Here is a 24,351-nt window from a genome sequence, read left to right as displayed (position 1 = left end):
ATACGCATGCGCTCCAGGCACACAAGGACAGAGACGGGAGGGAACGGTGAGCCAGCATTCAAACCATGACAGATGTAAGTTTACAAAATCAGATACAGTTAGAGCAGGAATAACACTCAATAACTGATTAAAAGGCATTGTCATTTACAATACAAATAGCTCAAAATCTTGGAAATGCGAGACCTATTACATTGCGAATGCTTGTTATGTCTACACGGTGTTTTGTGAACCTTAGCGGTTGAGGTGGGAGATAAAAGGACGGGGGGGGTGGACAGCAGGCGTTAGGTATTTTTAGCAGCATAGAGGAGAAATTGCAACCAGCGATGGCAAGAAAATAGGAGGAGCAAGAGCGTTAAGGAGCAGTCAGCAGAGTGGAAAATCAGGTACCGTGCTGCAACCTAAAGCGCGGCGCCTGTGTTATTGATTTAAAAGCGGATAAGTGGCTATGTTTAAATAAGAGTTGGGCGGCCGTGCGGCCGCCATAGTTTATTCAGTTTCCTTCTTACAAAAATACGATTATAAAAGCGGGCGCCTGCTAAAATATTAAGCGTGATGCCCGTGTTTTTGTTAATGATGAAAGGTTTGCGCGGCGCCCTGTGACTGGACTCCCCAAAAAAAGCAAGCGTGTTGGCCCAGCCCAAAAAAGAACAGAAGGGGCGCGGCCGCTATAGTGAAATTAAAAGTAATGTAGATGAAAAGGTGCAGGTTGGCCGCTGTTGCCAATATAAATGTAAACGCGGGCGCCGTGCGGAGCACCCTTGCTGGAAAGCACATCGTGCCTGCAATAGGGGAAAATCATTAAAGAAAATAATGCTCACAGACTGTAGATAAAACAGACTGTGCAACACCACAAGTAAAAAATCCAGTCCTCATGGGAGTTTACAAATGCAGACAACGCTGTACTAAGGAGGGATACTAAGCCTATTCATGAATCAAAAGCAACCATTTAGAAAGGACAGTAACAGCAGCCAATTGAAAAAATGGGTGGAAAATGGGCAGATCTTCAAGTCCATACCTGAATACAGCATGCCTCGCAGAGCAGCGAATGCGCAGCACAGGCTTGACCTAAAAAGGATAAGGCTTTTATTCACGTTTGTTTGAACAGTATAGTATTAAAACAAAAAAAGATGGCTTTATCAGTGGGGGCGTTAGTGTGCCAATTTGTAGATGCATGTCTAGAAAGCAGGGGTGCATTTGTCAAAGATCTTACCGGATAGGTACCTAGCACAAATGTTTGCGCACTTTTGCTGAGAGACCATTAGTAGGAGTTCCCCTGGGTCTACTGCTAGAAACTAGTTGCCAGAAATCATTGCTTCCTATTGCAGAAAAGTTTGCAAGTGGCTGAATAGGCTGCCATGAATCCAAAAAAAACAGAGATGTACTTGATGCCTTCTTCTTTTAGTTGGGTTTGTCCATGATATTTAATGCCTTTTCATCAAGGAAATCTGACACTTGTTTACATTCCACAACTGAAGTTGGAAGTTTTCGACATGGGGGGAGGGTGTCTCTCAAGTCTTTGATGGTAAAAAAAATTGCTGCAGCTCTATTAGGGGCATGGAAAGCTTAATGAGTGTAAAACACATTATTTGTTATTTTGTAATTATGATTAAACATTTTACATTTGGGACTCGCTAAGGGGGGGGGGGGCACAATACAGCATACAGTACATCAATGGAAACGGAGCCAACAAACGTATTTGCAATTCACATCAAAAGAGTATCACAGAACTTCAGTGGCACGCGTTGCTCCACGGTCCCCTACACATGTGGACTCTGCACCACATTCTGTTCCAGTCACATGTTTTCTTATCTCCTGACTCTCCCTCTTTCTCCCTTGCAAACCCTACATCTCCACTTCCATCCATGCTTTGTATGGCCCTCAACATATCAGCATCGTCATAAAAGAATTTCACTCACCTTTATCTCTGCCTGCCCTCACCCTCACCTTCTTCTCATTTCCCCTACAGGCTACTCTTCCGTTATTCCATTCATGACAGTTTTCAACACCACGTGCCACTTTGTACACTTGCTACTTCTACAGGCCCGGAAAATGTAATGACCCTATCACTCTTTCTCCCAAATTGAACCTTTAAATGATCCCGTACCAAAATCCCACCATCCTTTGACAACTTCTTGCTCTCCGGATTTCCTTTGTCCACATCACCGGACACTTCCACATCTCTCATTCACTGCAGCAACAATTACGTTTTGGGATCTGGGATCCATCCACCGCATGCTTACAAAGGGTGTTTTTCCCATTGCGCCATTCTGTGTGGCATTGTACTGCCAAGTGAATTCCTCCATAGCTTCTCTAACACTTCTACTACTGCTCACTGCCATCTGAATAGGAATCCTTGATAATACAGTTTGCCTGCTCAACGATACCATTCCCCTGTGCATTGTATGATGGCGTTCTGACATGTCTATTGCTGTGACCCTTCAAAAATTCTAGCATCAACGCAGGCGTGAGCTGAGTCCCAATGTCCGTGACAATAATCCCCTGTCAGCTCTCTCTCCTGAGTGCCTGCCAAAACACTATAAAGTCAGTTTCCATTGCAATATTTCCTTCAAACTCCACTTCCAGCCATCTTGAAAACACATCAGCAGTGACAATAGTAAAATGTTCTGGCTTGCCCAAGTAATCCATGGAACCAATGAAGCCCAAACACGATTTGTTCCAAATACCTTCCAACTCATTCAACGTCCCCATTGATTCACGACTCGCTGTCAGAGGTTTTTTGATTTTCCTGACACATGTTGCACCGCTGCACCCAAACTTCCATATGATCATCCATGTTCGGCCCCCCAAATTGTTCTTTCAGATTTGTCTCATTGAGGAATTGGACCAAGTGCTCCTCATTTGCTAATTCCTCTAACTGTTTCCATACCCTCTTCCCCTCTGATTAATGAAGCACTGGTCACTGGTAAACTCAACTCATCCTGCAACTACACATAATACTGGAAACCTGGAACCCCATTGGCTTCTCTCCTCCACCCACACATATACATTTTGCCAGTTGCTGCAATACCATCTCAGCATGAGCAACTTTCTCCACCCCTCTTGCATGATAGCTCCCTTCTCCCCTTCTACTGCATATTCAATACCTACCACCAACATCCATCCAACTGCCCTCGAGGGGTTTCTTCCTAACATCATGCACACTCAGCGGCAATCTTGAGAGGCTATCTGCTAGCACATTTCGCCATCCAGGTACATGTTCCACTACATAGCAATACTCCTAAAGTCTTGAAGTAAATCTGGCAAATATCGAAACTATATTCACCTTTCCAGGCTGAAACACTTTGACTTATAGTTTATAGCCTGTCCTCAACTTAAAACTCATGCTCTATTTGTAAGTATGAAAAGATTCCACGCCCAAGCGGACACTGAGGGTTTCCTCCCTATTACAGCGTAATGACGCTCAGTGATATTCAGTCATCTAGACACAAAAGCCACTGGCTTCTCCACATCTCCTTTGACTTCTGACAGTTCTGTGATCACAAAATGAACACTTGCATCCATATTTTTAATCCCTTTAAAATCATCTTTCGGTCTCTCCCTCACTTAAATTGTGTTCGATTTCTTCTCTCAGTGGTTCTGTCTTTTCCACATAATTCCTCACAATTTTTTAGCAGTAGTCAATGGGGTGATGCAGCTAGTCTTATTACCTTTACCATGTCTACCTTGGGCATAACACCTTAAGCCAAAATGGCTCACCTTGCCGTTTCTGAGGTACAAATAGCAGGATGGGGAGGAGTAGGGTGACAAAAAAACATACCTCCAGGGAAAACAGAGCAGAAAGGCCTCTAGAGAGGAAACACTCAAAGTCGAAGAAGACTTTTCAACAAACTATGTAAAAAAAATAAGTAAAAACCCATCTTCAATTAAGCAAGAATAAACAAAACCGAGACAAAATTGCAACAACCTTCAGATGCAGAGTAAAAGGAAGAAAGGGAATGCAGTGCAAAGAGGCTCTGAACATGAAATAGGCTGTTCTTGCAAAGTATTGTGATTCATTACATTCAAATGTTACTCACTTTACTCATTTTCAATTATTAATGGCACTTACTTTATTACCTAGAAATGTAATCCATCACCTTGGAATGGTCTCAAACAATCCAAGGGTATGATTTAGAATTTGCTGCCCAGTACTTTACTCTGCCACCGTAGCAGGATCACCACCCACCATATTTAGGAATTACTGCGGCCAGGCAGCCCTTCCATGGTGGCTTCTTAGAAGTTACTTAAAGTTTGGTGGATAGACCCCACTGGTTTTGACGGCTGTTCACCAACCCTTTTATTTCTCAAGAACAAATAACTAATGACTCTCATACCAAGGAAGCTTTTCTCCTAGGTATGGGGGTCATTATTTAAATGTTTCTGTTCATCAGAGACAGGTTTTCCCTGGCAACAGCGGAGTGGAAAAAAGGACCGGCACTAAATAGGGTGGGCCGGGTGATGCCCTCACTCTGACAGCCAAAGAAGGAAAATCATTATAGAGGGATACATTTTGCCTTTTTAGTCAACAATAAGACATGAATTATTATTGGACAAGAAGATCATTTATATAATGCATTAATGTCGATTTTATATCCAGATGCCCCCTTTTGTAATCTCGAAAAAATCTACATTCCTTCTATATAAATAAACAAGTTAGTATGTAGATAATTATGTAAAAAAAGATTACAAAGTCTTTAAGACATAAGTCACACTATCCTTGTGTAAGATACATAGTTGTAAGGTGCGACAGCTCAATGTATAATTCCAAGGGGGAGCCGTTGAGAGATAGTCCACATTGTCTTTAGCCACCAACTAAATGTATGTGCAAAGCATCCAGTATGATGTAGGTGGTAATCTGTAAATTAATTTGTTGTTTCCAACCATCAGCTTGGACTTATCTTAATTTGTAGTTGACGCGTTTCGGCCTGTAAAGTTAGGACCTGTTCAGGACAGGACAACGGAATGTGAAACAGCTTTTTTTTTTTAAATAAAAGACAAACGCAAACCTGAGTAATAAAATTGCACAGTCACATATTGTAATACTTGCACATGCTCAAGTATCTGTATTTAGAACAGTGTTGCAAGGGGTGTAGTATGCATGTCAAAACAGTCTGAGACAGGTCATTGCCATGCAAAAGTAATTTTTGCAATAGCAAACTAAAGACTGGGTCATTGTATCAATTCTAGGCCATGCGTGCTACTACAAAGTCCATCAAAGTGAAACCTGCAAAGGACCCCAGTGTGAGTCACTCATTGCGTGGTTACCTGGAAATGCCAAGGAAATAACTGGTACCCTCAATCGGGATAGTGAAATGATTTTGCCAATAGCCATCTGTGTCAAAGACATCAAGCACAATACTGGACCATGTGCAATGCTATCAGCACATGCTCCAAAGTGAAAATCAAAAGGAACCCAGCCATATAGGCCACTCATTATGCGGTTACCTGGAGGAGCAAAAGAGATTACAAATATTTTCAAATAAGGCAGTGCATTGTTTTTACCAAAGCGCTCCTGTGTCGGAGCCGTCAGGCACAGTCAATGAACTTGTTAAGGTAGTCACATTAGTGGCAAACATATAAAGGCGATATGAAGTCAAATATAGTTACACTGAAAAAGCAGTACATTATGAAAGAGAGCACTAACATTTACTTACTACTTCTAGGGCCAGGGTGGGCTCAATGCCGAGGTGTGGGCAGTCAGCAAATGCGCATCAATGGCTCTAAAACGTATGCACGGGCCTCCGAGCGAATCGCCTTTAACAGAGAACCATCAAACCAGGCTCAGCTGCACACTTTGAGTGTGGCTTATTCAGAAACAATAGAGAAAAGGAACTAAAGACAAACAAATATACGACCCTCTGGCCAACTGAACCAGCAACCAACCAGAACCAACTGAACCTCCTCATTCCTCTCACTGAACTCTGTCCAGGCCATACCTATGCAGAGTGTATGACAAAGGCATGGTTTTTTGGGGCAGGTTTTGCTGAATCTCAGGACATACTCTTAGTCTGGTTAAACAATAAAATAGAGAGGGATGGGAAGGGAGAAAAGAAAACCAGAGGTCATGAAATATCCAGAAAGAGATGTATACATGAGCAATGTGCATTGAGGGCAGTGAACAGAAACACAGAGCAAGTGAACTGGGAGTTGTGGGGACAGTTGAAACCAGTAAGGTGGTATCACTTTCCTTTTCAGGATCAGCCACCTTTCTCTTGATCTCTTTTACACCAGTACTTCCCTCTATAGTGAACTTCCGGAAACAATTCCAGATCCTTTGGTCTGGAAATTCCCAGCAAACACTTGCTCTCCTCAATTACCTAACTTTTTCATCTACTTTGTTTCCCCTCTCTTGCTGTGTTGTATGTCTTCTCCATACACTAAACGTCTCTATTTTACCCGCATTTGTTGAATACTGTAATGTAAAAAAAACACGTTTTTATTTCTATGTGTAAAGATCTCTGCTGCCCTAGGGCCTATGCAGTTCAAAGAAAACACCAAATAAAGAAATAAAGCCAAGATGAGGATTGTTCGATTATGTTTAAACTGGATTTTAGAGCTTGTGGTCCAACATGAAATGTACCTTCCCTCTCTCTTATTAATATACATGTTAACTGCCAGATAAAGGTAGGTCAAATAAGCAGATATGGACAATGCTCATGAACCCCCCTGCATGCATGGGAAAACTGTTCATTGCTCATTGCCTCTCAGCACCTTACAACATGGAAGGAAAGGTTTATCCTGTGACCTATAAAAAGTAGTGAGTGAGAATAATCAGGTTTTTGTTTTTCTTGTGTTGCTAACTAAATATTTTTCTTTATCCACATAGAATCGAATGTGGAGAAAGAACCGGTCCAAGCACAGCAACAGCGCGTGTACAGGAACAGATCTGAACAGGAACTTTGATGCAGGATGGTGTGGTATGTTAACTTATGTTCTCCAATCAATATGAATGTATTGCTATTCACCACTAATACTAGCATTGGCATTGTGCTATGAATCAGGTGCCAAGGCTTTTGGATACACTTCCTTGATATTTTTAATACTCCTATTAAACGTAGTAATTGCAAAACTGTGGTGCTATGGTTTATAGGTCTAGCTAAAGACAACTTTTGCCCCTGCTGCCATCACAAAGCATGCACTGCCAAGTAGGCTGTATACAAAAACATTTGTAAATGGTTAAGTTGTCCTGGGGTTCTAATTCGTAATCATGTATTTAGATTTGGCTGCAAGCATCATGTGCTCTCATTGCCAGGGTAATTCATGTGCAACAAACATCTTACCGGCACCATCCCAACTCAGCCTTAGATTCTGGTGCATTGAAACATTTGCCTAATTTGTTGTAATCTTGTTTTACTTTCCTGAAGGCAAAAAAAGATCTTTAATTGATAAAACTATGGTCACACCTGACTTTGCTTCACTATAGCTTACTTCTTGGAACCCAGTGCTTTGTTAGTAGAGCTGTGTAACTGAAATAGCAGTACTGCACCCTATGATTACTTAACCGCCACAGTGCACTGCATCGAAAGATCACTAATCCACTGCCATACACTGCATCCTAAGAAGGATAATTTAGAACACCTCATTACAACCTACCACACTACATTGCGAGCTACGGGCACAATCCTGCCAGACTAACTTCCATCCTAGGGGCGACAGCCTACAACATTGCCTTGCATCGTAGGGGCCTTAATACACCACAATTTAATGCAGTCTGTGCTCTGTACCCCCCTCCCCCGCCCACACTGCATATTAGGAATACAAATCCACATCATTGCATGATAAGAAAACTAATACAACATACAAGCCTTCAAGGTACACTCACTAGCCACACAGCACTGTAACCTAACAACACAAACCGGTGACACTGCAATGCATTCTAGGTTCACTAATCCACCACATTACACTGCAGACTGGGGCACCAGCCCTCCTCACAGAACTGCACTGCATGCACACCAACCCATTGGGCTACACTGGATTCTTGAAGCTGTATCCTGGAATACAGAACTGAACCCTGGGAACACCCACCTAGAACACTGCCCTGCATCCTAGATAGTCTAACCCACCACACTGAACATAACTTTTAAGCAACTGCAATCTAGGGACACAGCCTACCACAGAGTACTGCTTCCCAGAGTCCCAACATTCTAGAAGCATTAGCCAGACTACTACTTTTTCCCCTAATTTAAAACACTTCACCCTGGATGATTACACTGCACCACATCTAAAGTTCACTATCCTATGGTACACTTCACTGCACTCTGGGGGCATGTTTTCACCAAACTGCACTACATCCAAGGTCCCATTAAACCTACCACTTCACGCCATATGATGCCTGTTTGCTTGCTGTCTCCACGGTCCAGGAGAGACCACAACGCCTTAGTGCTTTTGCCACCGCTGTCCCAAGCTACTCTGGAGAAAAAAACTAAATTTCCCAGCATTCCCAGTGTGGTGCACGATCATCTGCACCACTGAGAAGCGCCAGGAGGTGCTCAAAGGACGGCGCGGGCTCCTGCAGCACGGGTCCCATTAAACCTACATCCAAGGGAGCTGCACTGCACTTCACCAAGAAGACTAATTCACTAAAGTACACTGCATCCAATGGATACTAATCTATCCAGATCAGGGACTCTAAATTACCAAATTGTACTGTATTGTAAGGGTAGGTTGCAATTTTACTTCAACATAGGGTCTCTACACAACTCTGGGTCTCCAAAAGCCACTAGACGCCCATGCTGGACTACATAAGCGCGAACCTATTTCACCACTATTCATGGCCTACTTATCTATCATCCAACACTGCATCAAAAACACTCGCACACTGCACCCATTTATGGACATTAGAGACACTCAATCATCATTCTGCACTGCATGCTAATGATAATAACCAATTGCTGCAATGTATTGCATCATTGGGGGCTGTAACCCACCACATTGCACTGGCTTCTGGGACCAGTAAGTTACCACACAGAATTTTACATTACAAGTCCTAATTTGCCGCAACCCACTGCATCCTGGGGACACTAACCAACCAGACTGTGCTGCATTCTAGAGGCCTTAACCAATTAAAGTAAATTGCTGTACTGCATGCCAGTGTCACTCTTCAGGCACACTGCACTGCATCCACAGCTGGAGTGGAAACAGAAACCAGGCCTGGCAATGAGCTAGAGGAATCTGATCCTTGGTATGATCGATGATCTGAAATACTGAGACGGACATCACAACCATCATATTGCTGTTGCACTTATCACCCATTCACTGATTTTATCTACTAGGCTTGCCAAGAAGCAACCTTCTGTTGGTAATTTCCACACTATTTCATTGTGGTCCTAGAGGAGAAGTAATCAAACAGCTGCACTAGTGTCTGGATCGATCCTTGTTTTGACAAGCACATTGAATTAAATGAAGCACTGAGGGATTTCACCTCAGAAAAGGATCATGTTTTTGAGGTGGAGGTGCTTGCCAAACTGGTTCATAAAAGAACCTAAAAACAACACAATTTGTGGTTTTCAGAGTGCCTAAACAATAGAGCAACTACTGGCCCACTGAACAGAGCAGTAGTGGCATAACGTATCCTTCGAAAGATGCTCTACTTTACAAGATGTGACTGTAAACCTATAAAAACTCTTGAGGCAAACAGCTCGGCACAAGGCCTGTTCAAAGTATTCAAATCCTTTCATAAGCTGACTTTTGATAGCCGTAGAATACAAGCTTCACAAGATTTATGTGATAGCCTTTTCTACCTGAAAGTCAGAATATTTATGCAAAAATAAAGTACACCCAAATCCCTTCACCAACTGGCAGGAGTGCCTTCGCAACATCAGGTCCATGTTTGTTCCCACTTCTGTAGGTAAGATATCCATGCTTCTTATTATTATTCAATCAGTTTCTTCTAGTGATATCTGTCTGTCTTGGTTTTGCAGATTGTGCTCCTGATATTACTCAGAGACTAATTCCAGACACATCTTTACTGAGTGGAAAGCAGGAGCCATAAGCCCTCTGTTGAAATAAGATCATCTAGACAACACTGTGACTGTCAGCTGTTGCTCTCTCACATTGTTGCCTGCCCTGGGCAAAGTAATTGAACAAATAACTTCAAAAAAGCAGTTAGTCTATGTGGAGGAAGTGACATCATGGGACCTTGCCAGTCCAGGCAGGGGTACTAAGACTGCTCTAGCTAGAGCAGTGGATGAACTAGAAAACATTGGCGATGGTGGGGACATGAAGGGCATGATCCTTCTTTATTTGTTCACTGTAGTTTATACCGTTCATCACTCGATGCTGTGGATGAGGCTTAGAGAGATAGGTATCTATGAAATAATCAAAGCTTGATTCACTTCCTTTCCAAAGGATCACCTACAAGCACCTTCCTCCTTTCTAAGCAAACAACTTTTCTAGTCAGTGTGGAGCCCCTCATGGATGTTCCCTTTCTCCCTTGTTTTTTTTAGGTCTTGCCAAGGCAGCGCGCATGCGCTGCTCTAGGAGATGACCTTTTGGAATCGGTCAGCTCTTTTCAAGCATTCGTGCTTGTGGCGGCAACCACCTTGCGGGAGCAAGCAGCGGCGCAGGTGCCATCTGTTTCCAATTAGCGTGGCCGCACACGCGTCTGCTCGCTCCCGCAAGGTGGATGCCGCCACAAGCACGAGTGCTTGAAAAGAGCTGACCGATTCCAAAAGGTCACGCGTGCTTCTGTTAGCATGCCTGCGAGCGATGACATGCATATCTCACCCCCTTGCCATATTTCCCAAACTGGGGCTCTCTTACCGAGCAACGCCGAGCTGTCAATACCGTTAAACATGCAACAATAGGACAGCGTTTCCGTTTATCAGATCCACGCAAAACCAAACCAAAAGCGTGCATAGAAAGGGCCAGCCAGCGTCCGCATCAATGAAAGGAAATGAGCATAAGTATCGTGGAAGCCTCCGCCCCTCCCACCTGCACACGATCAGACAGTGAGGGTTCAACGGGCATGCCACTTACTCTGCACAGGTTGGTTACATTTTAGAAATAGCCTTTTCTTATTGTGCTTTTCCCCGAGTCCACAATATGGGCGTTAGAAACAATTCTTTCCATTACGAAAGACACAAAAAAATAAAAAGGTACGTGACCTAATTACAACTGGTTAGGATGCACTTTAAGGTTAAAGACAGACATTAAAAAGTAAAGCACAATGTTAATCAGTGCCCCAATTGTGCCTTACTGCTCTGAAAACAGCCCCTCTCAGTAAATGGGATTTTAAACAAATAATCAGGGGGAGAAAAAACATTTTCAAGATAAAGACAATCATAACTTCCATCCTCTTGCAATTCCATTTAAATATGTAAGGATTTCTGCAATGATGCAGACAAAAGCTTTTTGGCAGTTCATCGAGTGGGGACATAGATACGGTCCATTCAACAATTCCACCTCATTAGTACCAGTTTACCACAACAGAGCAATCAACAGAAAGGTGACAAGGTCACTTTTAGGAAATGACTGCAACTACAATTCACCAATAGTGCGTAGTTTCTTTTAGGAACCCTACATCCATTTGAGCCAGAAACATTATTTGTTAAAAATCTGCACTTTATACAACAGATGGTGGAATGTGTGACAAGTAGGGGAAATCTATAACTACTTGCACAAGCATTGGCATAGCCAATAGGTCTCGCCTTTGGAACCTTATAAGTATTTAGTTATGCAGTAGAATATCCTTGGTGCAACAACATCAACTGTTGCATGGCTAAACAATTATAAGGTCCCAAAGGCGAGACCTATTGGCTATGCCAATGCTTGCTAATATTTAGCTAAGATCCTTGGGCAAGCATACTAGGTCATATGGCTGCTGCACTGTAAGATATGCAGATAACACTCAATTAAGTTTGCTATTGGACCATCTTGATCCTACGTCGACTTCTAATTCATCCCCCTGTCTGATTGGTATTTACCAGTGGATAAGCATAAACATTTTGAAGTTAAATGGAAATGCAGAACTTCTGTTGTTTGGTATACAAAAACAGTGTTGGCACACAACTCTCAGGCCTTACTTGAAGGGGAACTTTACCTAACCCGATGCCAAGGTGAAGTCCCCAGGCAATCTCCTAGATGAAGATATTTCCTTCAGTGCCTAGATGAACTCTGCTACCTCAGCCTATTTTCATGCTCTTTATCGTCTCCGAAGTGAAAGTAGCCTACAAAAATGCAGGTAATGATTATTGTAACATCCTGAACTTCGGTCTCCCTTGGTCTTCTGCTGAACGTTCTGAATTTGGCAATGTGGAAAGTTACATGGTTAATCAAATAGGATAATTTCTCTGAAGCCAGAAGAGGACTGCACTGGGTGGAGGTGGACAGACGCTCTTTTACAAAGTTCTCTCTTTGATGTTTGGGGCCTAATTACGAGTTAATGTGTTATTTATTGCACCTGATAAATAACGATAATACAGGGTACATTATTTATTGGGTGCGATAAATAACACCTATCTTGAGTTTGTGGGGAATAACATGTGGATTGTGGTGTTTAACACACTAATCTCCACACGATATGGTAAATACAGTATGATTTTCCCCGTTAAATTTCGGTAGGTTTGACCTGCCCAAATTTAGAAGCAGTTGAGGTATTCAACATGTTCAATAATTATTAAATGCGTTAAATACAGTCACTTGTAATTTCGACCTTTGCGTAAGCAGGGATTTATGCACGGGTCCGAATACAATGACCACATCGTAATCATGTCCATAGAGTCTATTAAAGATGTGAATACTGTCTGCCTGAAAGAATACTTCACTCTCTACAAGCCTCCAAGTTCTTGACGTTCCAGCTTGTGTAGGGGGTTGGGCTTTCAGATTCTTGGAGAACCAGTTATGGATTGACATTCAAAGCAGTCGCAGCCGGCACAGGTATGAGTGGTGGGGTGTTGCGGGGTGGGGGTCAGGGAAGTCGTCATACGACGGGATGAGGTAAATTTAATTTAAAAAAATAAATCCACTTACCTTGCGTTCTCCGCATCGCCGACTGCTGACTTTATGTCCCGGAGGCCAAAGTTCGAATCTGATCTTGGTGTGCTTGGCTCAATCTTGTGTGATTCTGAGCAAATCACTCAACCCCCTATGTGCAAGATTGTCTCCCAATGCTCCCCCATGTAATGTACAGCACTCCTTTGCCTCCTAGCTAGGTTTGTGCTATATAAAGCCCAAATGCATACAGGAATGATATGCTCAGTAGTCATGTGATAGATAGATAGATAGATATATAGATAAATAGATAGATATATAGATTGATTGATAGATTGGTAGATAGATAGATAGATAGATAGATAGATAGATAGATAGATAGATAGATAGATAGATAGATAGATAGATAGATAGATAGATAGATAGATAGCTAGATAGATAGCTAGATAGATAGATAGATAGATTGATTGATTGATTTAAGGAGATGATGTGGTCTAGTGGCTAGAGCTGCCTACATTGCTCCTGGGAACCAGGCTTGCATTTCATCCTCGGCTTAACATCTTGTCATTCTGGGAAAATCACTTAATCTCCAGGTGCCTAAACAATGTGTAACAAGTCGCTATATATGACTGCAAAAATAAATAAATAAAATATGCGCTTTTTCTATAGAGCAAACTTGACTGAATGGCAGCACAATGCTTCTATGCGAAGCTGTTACAGTGTATATAAACGCAGGAGGCCAAGTGCTGAGGAGATTGTTGTGCTCCAGTCTAATGGGCAATGGAATGCTGCATAGTGGAACCGAGGCATAACACCAGAATAAGCTACTTCATTCTATTTACAACTTACCTTTAATGACCACTGCTTCTTTCTAGATCCCTAAAAGACAATAACAGTCAAGCATATAAAAATATACATATAATACAAATGATGGAGGGGAGTTACCAGGCAGCCATTTTGTTTGAACCAGGATCCTGTGCATTATGTTGCTAGTAATCCTGTTTTGCAAACAGGGTTTGCAGTGTTGTACGTACGATTACAAATATTTTTCTCACATTGCCTCCTATATGGTTCATGATCACATAATTCCTAGTCAGTATCTTCTCCATACACATCATTTAGTAGTAGTACATGCTCTGTTGATAGTTACACAATACTTCATATAGATATGTATGTTACTGCACATGCATTAATGGTATTGTGTAATGTTTTGATTCAGGCACAGGGGCATCCAGCAATCCCTGCCATGATACTTACTGTGGACCGTATCCTGCATCTGAACCAGAAGTGGAAGCAGTAATTAAATTCCTCACCCTAAAAAAAGAGGAAATTAAAGGATACATAACCATGCACTCTTATTCTCAGATGGTTTTGTTTCCATATTCGTACACCAAAGAAAAAAGCAAAGACCATGATGAGCTGGTATGTGTTCTTGGTTATAAATATTTTGCTTAGAATCCCTATTGAATGCTCATTTACTTAACTTGACAAATGCCTTACTACTCATGAAATACCAACATTTCAAAGCTCTGCCAGGCCTTCTCAATGGTATTGGTAGGCTAATGTCAATGATCAGTGGCAATAGGCCAAGACTGAATCCTCTACTGAATTCTATATTTGAGATCGGCCCTACATTTACAGCTCCTGAAAAAGATATGGTTTTGTATCTGAACTTGGAGTGTGGCAACCTGGTTTCTAGGCCTGCTCTAGCACTCACTCATAATTCCAGTGATTCTGGATAAATCCCTTAGGGCCCTATTTAGAGTTTGGCAGATGGAATCCCATAATAGGATTTTGTTTTTGAAAATAAAAAAAGAAATGTTCCCTTGCCATGGGAATTATCCCATGGCGTGGGGGTCATTTGGCAGTATGACGGAGTACCCTGTCCATCAAACTCTAAATCGCACCCTTAGTTTCCCAGTGTTTTAACTTGTAAATGTATTGTACAGACGCGGCCAGACCAACATTGAATTACCCTTTCTTAGTTAAACCAATTGAAAGAGAGATCTTTTAACCTAGATTGCAGTTTTGCATGCAAGTAGTTTTCATACAAGAAGTCTGATTGTAATTATACTGTATGGTGAAGCTTTTAGAGTGCAAAGACATTTCAGCGAAGAAATAGAATATGAGAAGGCACATTTGGAAATGGCTTTGTGTTTCCTGGAAAGGGGGTACACAGAAAAAACAATGCAAAAAGCAATTGAAAACTCTATCAAAATTTAGAGGGGAGTTGTATTGGCTGGAAAGGGAAAATCTAAGAAGAAGGAAAAGGAAGTGTAGTTTAGATTCATCACAACCTATAGCACAGAAGCAGGAGCCATTCGGAAAATAATGAGTAAATATTGGCATTTGGCAAGAAAGGATCCTGTAAGAGGACTTTTGTTACCACGTAAACTAGGGATTACATTTAGAAGAGCGAGATCTATCTGTGATAAACATGTAAAAAGTAATCCACTTAACACTTCCAAAGAAAATAGGTTAAAGGGGAGCCAAGGTTTCTGAAAGTGCAGTAAATGCAAGGCATGTCAGTACGGAGTTAATAAGGCTTAGTACAACATGCCATTTAACTAAGTCCCTAAAACATAGGAGGAGCATACACTTGCAGAACAGAGTACGCCGTCTATGTGCTAGTGTGTCAATGCGGGCTGCAATATGTAGGCAGCGTACTACATAAGGTGCATAAACAATTGCTGCAGCACGTTAGAGCAATTAAGACTAAGGATAGAACATATCCAATCGCAAGACATTTTGCTGAAATGCACAATAATAACGCTAACGAGCTGAAGTATTCTGTGATTGACACCATACCAAGAAATACTTGGGGGGGAAATAGAGAAAAAGAGTTGAGAAGGTTATATGCAACAAACATCATCAGATTAGACAGTAAGACTCCGACTTAAACCTGGAAGATGAGTTATAAACGCCTCTATAATACATGTCAGGTCTCATTAGGCTTAAGAAATGTAGTTGTACAAATGAGTTTCGTTCTCTCTCTTTAGGCGTTAGGGAGTTCCAGCCAGAAAATAGCATCATGCACACAATGTTTTGTGGTGAGGGAAGTAATTACAAGGGTTAAAGACAATACATGCAACACATATGTTAAAGTGCCAGACGAGTTGGCCCACTTGGGAAAACATGTTATGACTACAAGTCACATGCTAGTCTAGGAGTATTGGCAAGGAAAAGAGCAAACGCTATCAAAAAACAATACTAGTATATGTATACAAGGTAAACCCAAAGATCGTTAGGGACAAAGGGTACTTGAGTAATTCTACAGACAACGGCCCCTTAACAAAAAAGGAAATACAGTTGTTCTGGATACAAAAAGCAGTTCCATAAACAGATTCAATTATCAGAATTTTCTATTTTATTACTACAATTCAAACAAAAATTTGAATTACCCCAGCCGGAATAATTCAAAACCAAAGATCTAGAGATCAAACACACACTAAATTGAAACAATGAGCAAAAAACAAAAATGCACAGAAAACCAGGTGTTAAAAACTGACAAAATAAACATATAGACATATACAGGCAAGCAAACAGTGACCAACATTAACATAGCACTAGTGCTTCATCTACGTATGATACTCATGAACAGGTACTAATTGTGTTAAAAAACCTGTTGTTTGCTTAATTACAGATTGTTGAAAAATCAGGTGCTTCATGTAATATTTCAATTGATACCATGCAAGGCAACTGATCCTCAGTCCAGATGATGATCCCATATTTTTACAAGATTGAAACGTCGTTGACATACACTCTAACCTGTTACCCTATGCTTTGTAGTATTTTTTCGGGGGTACAGAAGTGTTTGCTTTTAATAAAAAGTGACCTAAAGGTGTTTTTTCCGGCTGGGGTGATTCAAATTGTTATGCGAATTGTAGTAATAAAATTGAAAACTCTGATCATTGAATCTGTTTCTGGAACTGATGTTTGTATCCAGTATGACTGTATTTATTCGAAAAACGATACAGCACTAGGAAAGTAGAAGGAATTATTCCTATTTGAATGTTTTGTTATTTGTATTGTACAGTCAAGTTACATGATAAAATGTCATTACAAGAAAACAACATTGCATTAGTAAATGAATAAGTAATAAATTATATTTGTACATTTTATTACTTATGTTGTGAAGTTATTTTATATGGTGAAATACAAAAAAGTAAAACAAAGTAGTTTATTTTCCATGTTTATTATGAAAGTAACCATGTGCGTACTGTAAAAATGACAGGCAAGATAGCGGCTTCCTTATGTGAGCAAGGCCAGGGAACAGCAGAAACGCGTTATGGTAGAGGCTCAATAAAACACAGCACTTTTTAAGTGACCTTGGAGTTATGGGGTCTAGTTTTGAAATTGTAACCAGAATTTGGTGGCTTTAACAAGGAGCTGCCCACACGTTGCCAGCTAGCCCCCCTACCCTGGTTAGGTGCATATCAGTGGGGGTCGATCAAAGGCAGTTTCGCAATATATATATATATATATATATATATATATATATATATATATATATATATATATATATATATATATATATATATATATATATATATATATATATATATATATATATATATATATATATATATATACGTATATATATATTATTTTTTTTCAACAAAGTTCCCAAAGCAATGAGAGGGCATACGACGATGGTCAGCCATCCGGCAGTGTAATGCAGCTTGCTTTTATACTCCGACTTGATCACACACTGAAACACGCATTTAATTTGCATTTCCAGCTGAACTTTATTAACATGCTCGCCCCCAATGGGCGTGTGCTGAAGAGCATTCTTTCCTGATGCATGATGGACTAAAGAGTTCCCAAATGCGAGTCACAATCCCCTTTGAGTAAGTTCAATGTGTGTTGATTAAAAGCAAAAATGATTTCAAACCTTTAGTAAGGGTTGGAGCATTGCTGCAAGCTAATTCGCATATTGAGTACTGTGCTTCACACGACCTCGAGCAAGCCTCAGTCAGCTGGATACTTTCTTTTCCTGCTGACGGTGGTGCCCCCTCCACGGCAGGGCTGCCGTGCGATATGTTTTTCAACAAAGTTCCCAAAGCCATGAGAGGGCACATGACGATGCTCAGCCATTCGGCAGTGTAATGCAGCTTGCTTTTATGCTCCCACTTGATTAATGATGCCAACGCGTTTCACGGCCTCAAGCCGCTTCTTCCTGGGCTGCTCCAAACACACACTGAAACACACATTTAATTTGCATTTCCAGCTGAACTTTATTAACATGCTTGCCCCAATGGGCGTGTGCTGAAGAGCATTCTTTCCTGATGCATGATGGACTAAAGAGTTCCCAAATGCGAGTCACAATCCCCTTTGAGTAGTTCAATGTGTGTTGATAAAAAGCAAAAAGAAGGAAAGATTGCTCTTCAGCACGTGGTGTAGTGTTCGAGTGCTGCTTTACCGATGGACACCCCACTGAGCTTAATCTATACACGGCCATCCTGCCACTAAGCGAGCACCACCCGAAGTGCAGGGGGCCACAGAGTTCCAAACGAAGGGCTCCGAATGGGACACGCACCTTGGATTGAGCACAACTTCGTTTCCTGGGGCTCATGAAGAGCTTTTAATTAGCTATAATAAAGGAGGCATCCATGTGTGGATTTAATTATGGACTACATCTCCCAGAAATATTTACGTGCAGTCTCATCAAGAGCAGCTGAATGTCACCGTCCGATATTGTTTATAAGCAGGAAGGTGTGGCATGTAATGCTTTCTTCGACCGCTACAGCCTCTGAAGAAGTGAAGCCTGCGAAACGCGTAAGGCTGCGGTCACATGCTTTCAATGACCGGGAACAAAGCTGTACATACCATTAAATGCTTTTTGTGAAAAGCGGTGTAGTGTTCGAGTGCCGCTTTACCGATGGACACCCCACTGAGCTTACTCTATACGCGGCCGTCCTGCCACTAAGTGAGCACCACCCCATGAGCAGGGGGCCACGGAGTTCCAAATGAAGGGCTCTGAATGGAACACGCACCTTGGATTGAGCACAACTGCGATTCCTGGGGCTCATGAAGAGCTTTTAATTAGCTATAATAAAGGAGGCATCCATCTGTGGATTTAATTATGGACTACATCTCTCAGCAATCTTTACGTGCAGTCTCATCAAGAACAGCTGAATGTCAGCGTACGATATTGTTTATAAGCAGGAAGGTGTGGCATGTAATGCTTTCTTCGACCGCTACAGGCTCTGAAGAAGTGAAGCCCACGAAACGCGTAAGGCTGCGGTCGTATGCTTTCAATGTCCGGGAACAAAGCTGTACATACCATTAAATGCTTTTGGGGAAAAGCGGTGTAGTGTTCGAGTGGTGCTTTACCGATGGACACCCCACTGAGCTTAATATATATATAACTACACTCTCTCCCCTTCCAAAGGGAATTCATATAAAATTATACATATATGTATATACAGTATATATATAAATATATATATTTTTGAAAAATTCCCAACAATGAAGAATTGTAAAAATATTTTACATTATAATATTAACCGTAATATAAATTAGAAATTATCAAACATGTACAGAAGCAAAAAAAAAAGTTCGCCTTTTTAAAATATCAAAATAAACATATCAAATGTAGTAATAATTATACTATAAACTCCATTTAGAAATAATGTTTTTTAACCAATAATAATAGGGTTCTAATAAAATTACAAATATTCAAAAATAACAATATGAGAAATAAAAAACTCTACTAAAACAATATATACATTCAAATTATTAAATAAACTAATATAGTAGATATAAAAAATAAAAAATAGTACTCAAATTATTAAATAAACTAATATAGTAGATATAAAAAAATGTACTTAAAAAAGATATGAACACTTCTCAACCTAAAAAAAATAAAAATAAACAAAAATTAATTTAATGTCCACTCTAAGCAAAAGTAGGTAAAGCGTTGGAATTTGGAGGGGTTAGATTTTCTATTCCCATTCCAGTCCATACAGCAATAGAGAAGGTGTGAGACTTCGGAGGGGTTACATTTACAATCCACTCTAAGCAACAACAGGGAAAGCATTGGACTTTGGAGGGGTTAGATTTACTATTCCTACTCCAATCTAAGCAATAGTAGTGAAAGCGTAGGACTTTGGAGGGGTTGCATTTTCTAATGTCACTCTAGCCTAAGCAACAGTAGGGAAAGCATTGCACTACGAAAGGGTTCGATTTACTCTTTCCACTCTAGCCTAAGCAACAGTAGCGAAAGCATTGCACTGCGAAGGGGTTAAGTTTACTCTTTCCACTCTAATCTAAGCAACAGTAGGGAAAGTGTTGGAATACGGAGAGGGTTAGATATACTATTCCCACTTCAGTCTGTGCAACAATAGGGAAAGCTTTGGACTTCAGAACAGTTAGATGTATTAATGCCACTTCAGTCTGTGCAACAGTAGGGAAAGCGTTGGACTTCAGAACAGTTAGATTTATTATTGCCACTTCAGTCTGTGCAACAGTAGGGAAAGCTTTGGACTTCAGAACAGTTAGATTTATTATTGCCACTTCAGTCTGTGCAACAGTATGGAAAGCTTTAGACTTCAGAACAGTTAGATGTACTATTGCCACTTCAGTCTGTGTAACAGTAGGGAAAGCTTTAGACTTTAGAACAGTTAGATTTATTATTGCCACTTCAGTCTGTGCAACAGTAGGGAAAGCATTGGACTTTGGAAGGGTTACAAATAATAAAACAAGTCCCTCCACAACCCAGCTTCCTCTCCTATTATCGTTGACTATATGCTTGTCTTTGACCATGTGCAGCTCTCCACTGCATTTTGACTAGGGCTGTGCTATAAAATACCGTGTACACATATATTCATACATCATACATTGCCCGAAACCAGGTACTAAATAGATTATTGATATGGTAGAGTAAGGGGCATACTCAAGTAACACAACACTGAGCTGGCTCCACACATTTATTTGACAAACAAACATGTATAAGCATGTAAGTAATCTAAGGCAATACAAGATAACCAAAGGCAATGCTATATAATTTAATGCACATTTCCATCAATACTATGGCAATAGCCCAGTCTCATAAGAACGAGTTTGAAAATAAAAAGATACATAGATGAAGTGGAACAGAAAGGCAAAAACTGTATGCACCTTCAGGGAGCTGAAAGACCCATGCACAGGTCTTCTGTCAGCACTAAGGCGTGTTACTGCGTGCATGCTGCTGTCAGCACTACTGCATGTCAGAAACTCAGTTAATATTCACATAAGCGTTGCTTTTCTCTTTAATCTCCTAAATCCTGGTACTTCTGTGTCAGAACCATGCTCCTTTCATATGACGCCCCAGAGTTGCCCCTGAACCTTGCTAGAGTATCCAGTTCCTTCACTCCAACATTGGCCTTACCACTGAGAGAGCTTGGCAGAACATCCCAAGAGGATGGTGTTTCAGCTCCAGTACATTCACCCTGTACTCACCTTAGCATATCTGAGTGCCTAGAACACTGGCCAAACACCTGCCCTTCCATAGGGGACTCTGTTTTCGCGGAAGCATCATCTAATTCCCCAGCTTGAGTTATGCTTTCACACTTTAAGAAAGGTCAGGCACATGGGGTTGGGATCGTAACATTACTGAGCGAATTAGGAGTTCCAAGCAATGCGGTCATAGGCGTCTGGTAATTGCACACGCATCACTGCCTAGAAGGATTCCTGGGACACATTCACCAAGTAAAACGTGCTGAATTGGGAAATTACCCAGGGAAATGGATTTAGTAACATTGACCTGCCTAGTAATTCCCCATTCCATTAGTGAATGTTTATAATCCCGGGGCAATTCTTCATCGGACAAATACCGATCAATCCAATATCAATAATTTCAGGTGTAAAATTGCCGCACCAGCATAACCGATGCAAATGTAAAGAGGGGCTGAGTGGAAAAGGGGGTATGGATAACAAGGGAGCATTCAGAAGGCAATGAAATGTTGGGTGTTATGAATGAAATGCATTTGCTTATCTCTCCATGTTTTTCTAGTTGCAGATCGCAAATAAAGTGGCAGATACCATCAAGGCTTCCTATCGAAACAAATATCTATACGGTCCAGGCGCACAGACCATCTGTAAGTAGGACTTCCATTGCTCATTTCTGAAAAATAAATGAGACCAGAGAATGTGAGGATATGCCTGCAAACGCAGAAAGTTGAAAACAGACCCGAGGAATGTAAACCCAAACTGGGCACACTACAGCGATGGTTCTGGGCACCAGAACACCCCAGAATGTATTGGCACAAGAGCAGAGTTGCTTGCTGGGCAGCAGTTCTTTAAAAAAAATAAAACTATTTTCCCAACCTAGAAGAAACGAAGCGATAGGAAATATTTACCTTTCCTTTATTGCTATATTACTGTCGCCCTGTGTTATGCTGGTTGTAGGTAATTTGCCTACAAGTAGCTCCTCTCCTACTTGCTGTCTCCTTTCTGGATGCTCGGCCATGAGTTGCATATGAATTAAATGATGGGGGACTACGGAATAAACACCACATCGATCATGACAGTGGTTCTATCTATGGACCTGAAAGTTCGCTCAACTGAACTAATTGGTTCTATTCCAAACAAAGTTTATTTTATATGTCTGTGCTTTGTGTTTGAGTCTAGAATTTATGTTATTTCTGAGTAACAATCATCCATCAGACTCATACAAATCTCACAAGAGGAGAATTATACCAAAGCTAGTAGTTGTTTCTACCGGATGGGGGTTGTGGGGCAGAGGGGGGAAGGGAGAGGAAAAAAAGATGTATCTGTGCCGGCCACCCGGCTGCCGCCTCACCTCCATCTTCTTCCTTCTTCCAGTCTCCAGTCCCCAGTCCCAGCCGCTAGCAGTAAGAACCTGGGACATTCCCAATGCTGCAATGGAGAGTTGTGATTGGCCTGAGTGCCATGGTTCGGCGCTCAGACGGGGACTGGGAGGCTTTGCATGTTCCGCATCAGGCTGTGTAATGCAGCCTGATGGGAAAGATGCATATTGCGCATGACAAAGGGGCCGACCAAAAAGTCATGTGCACTTAGGGAGTGAAATACACTCCTCCCCCTGCTCTTACCAACCCCGCCTGCCACTGACTGCAATAGAAAAAAAATATGATAATAATGATATGTTATTATCATCAAATTTTTTCCTTTTAAGCAGTGGGGCGACGCTCCTCCGCCTTGGCGAAGGAGCCGCCACTGACTAACACATTGCTTACAAAGCTTACCCGCCTGCTCATGGGCCACTGCTTTCGAGATATATTGCATACCTGGTCACATGTCCAACTTGAAAGTCATGGTGCCCGCCAGAAGACAGGTACATGCCTGGTTCACTGGCTTGCCACCATGCAGACCTTTTTTTGATTCGGAATTTAAGAAAACTCTTCCCTGTCATCAGAGAGAATCCCGTTTTTCTTTTCACCTTTTTCTTTGTTATCCTGAAGAGATCCTCAGATCGCAAAAAAAACCTGCTTCTTTGCGAATTTAAAGGTCAGCTGAGTAAGAGGGCTCCCAAAATGCACTGCATCAAATGATGCAAGCCAGTTGAGGCTTTAGGACTGTCTTTTAGAAATGCCACAAAGTAGCATTAATTCATGCCAAAATCTAATCTTCAAATGAAGGCTATTGTATGGGAGGTGAATGACTGCCTTTGTATTTGCTTGAGCTTCCAGTATACTTTAGGAAGAAGTATTGTCTCTTTGCGATAATCATTCATTCCTCAACATCAGTTGTTTCCATTGGTTCAGCGCCTGCAGAAAGTACATTTTGTTTTCACAGAAATGATGAGTCAGGCAGTGATCAAGATTGAGCAAATCTTATCAAAAATGTGCTCAGTGCCTTAAGTATCAAAGACTTGTTCCCATTCTATGTCTATAGAAAACATTTTAACACATATGGGCCATAGTCCCTGAAGGCTCTGCCTGTCATATACCAAGTACCAACCACACAGACCTCAGATCGGTAGCGGCAACTACAAGAAGAAAGCAGGCAGGCAGCTACAGTGCAGGAAGGCAGGGTTGGCACTGGCATAACGAAAGTTGAGGGGGCCCCCCTTCAAGGTACATAAAGGGGCCCCCACTCCGTATTTACAATGGAGCTCTCATGACTGAGTACGGTGCGGAGGGGGCCCCCTGCAGCTCGGGGCCCGCCCGCACCACGGGGGCTGCGGGGGCCTGTGTTACGCCCCTGAGGGTTGGACCCTTTTCAGCAGAATATGTTGAGTGATAAAAGGCGACATATGGAGGAGAGTGGGGCGAGACATTGGAGTAACCAATGACTGGACAAACTAGACGCAGAGATATCATTAACGAGCTGACTACAGAGGCGCTAGTCCCTTGATCCAGGACACCAAAATCCCAAGCTAAAGCAGTAGCAATGACCAGCAGCCCAGGCAGGAGATCAACAGAGCTGGACCACAGCCAAGAGCAACAATGAGTGCTG

General features: G+C 41.6%; 1 protein-coding gene across 1 annotated transcript in view; it reads left to right on the top strand.

Moving 5' to 3' along the window:
- CPB2 (carboxypeptidase B2) overlaps positions 1-24,351 on the top strand; it is a 138,065-nt gene that overhangs the window by 92,261 nt on the left and 21,453 nt on the right. Inside the window, exons 8-10 of the mRNA XM_085621837.1 lie at positions 6,827-6,917; positions 14,150-14,352; positions 21,926-22,010. Of these exons, the coding sequence (XP_085477963.1) occupies positions 6,827-6,917; positions 14,150-14,352; positions 21,926-22,010 (379 nt within the window). The remainder of the gene's footprint in view (positions 1-6,826; positions 6,918-14,149; positions 14,353-21,925; positions 22,011-24,351) is intronic.

Source organism: Triturus cristatus, chromosome 8 (assembly GCF_964204655.1).
Source record: "Triturus cristatus chromosome 8, aTriCri1.1, whole genome shotgun sequence".
NCBI classification, from domain to species: domain Eukaryota; kingdom Metazoa; phylum Chordata; class Amphibia; order Caudata; family Salamandridae; genus Triturus; species Triturus cristatus.
The sequence above is the reverse complement of the archived record's forward strand: the minus strand, read 5'-3'. Positions and strand labels throughout refer to the sequence as shown.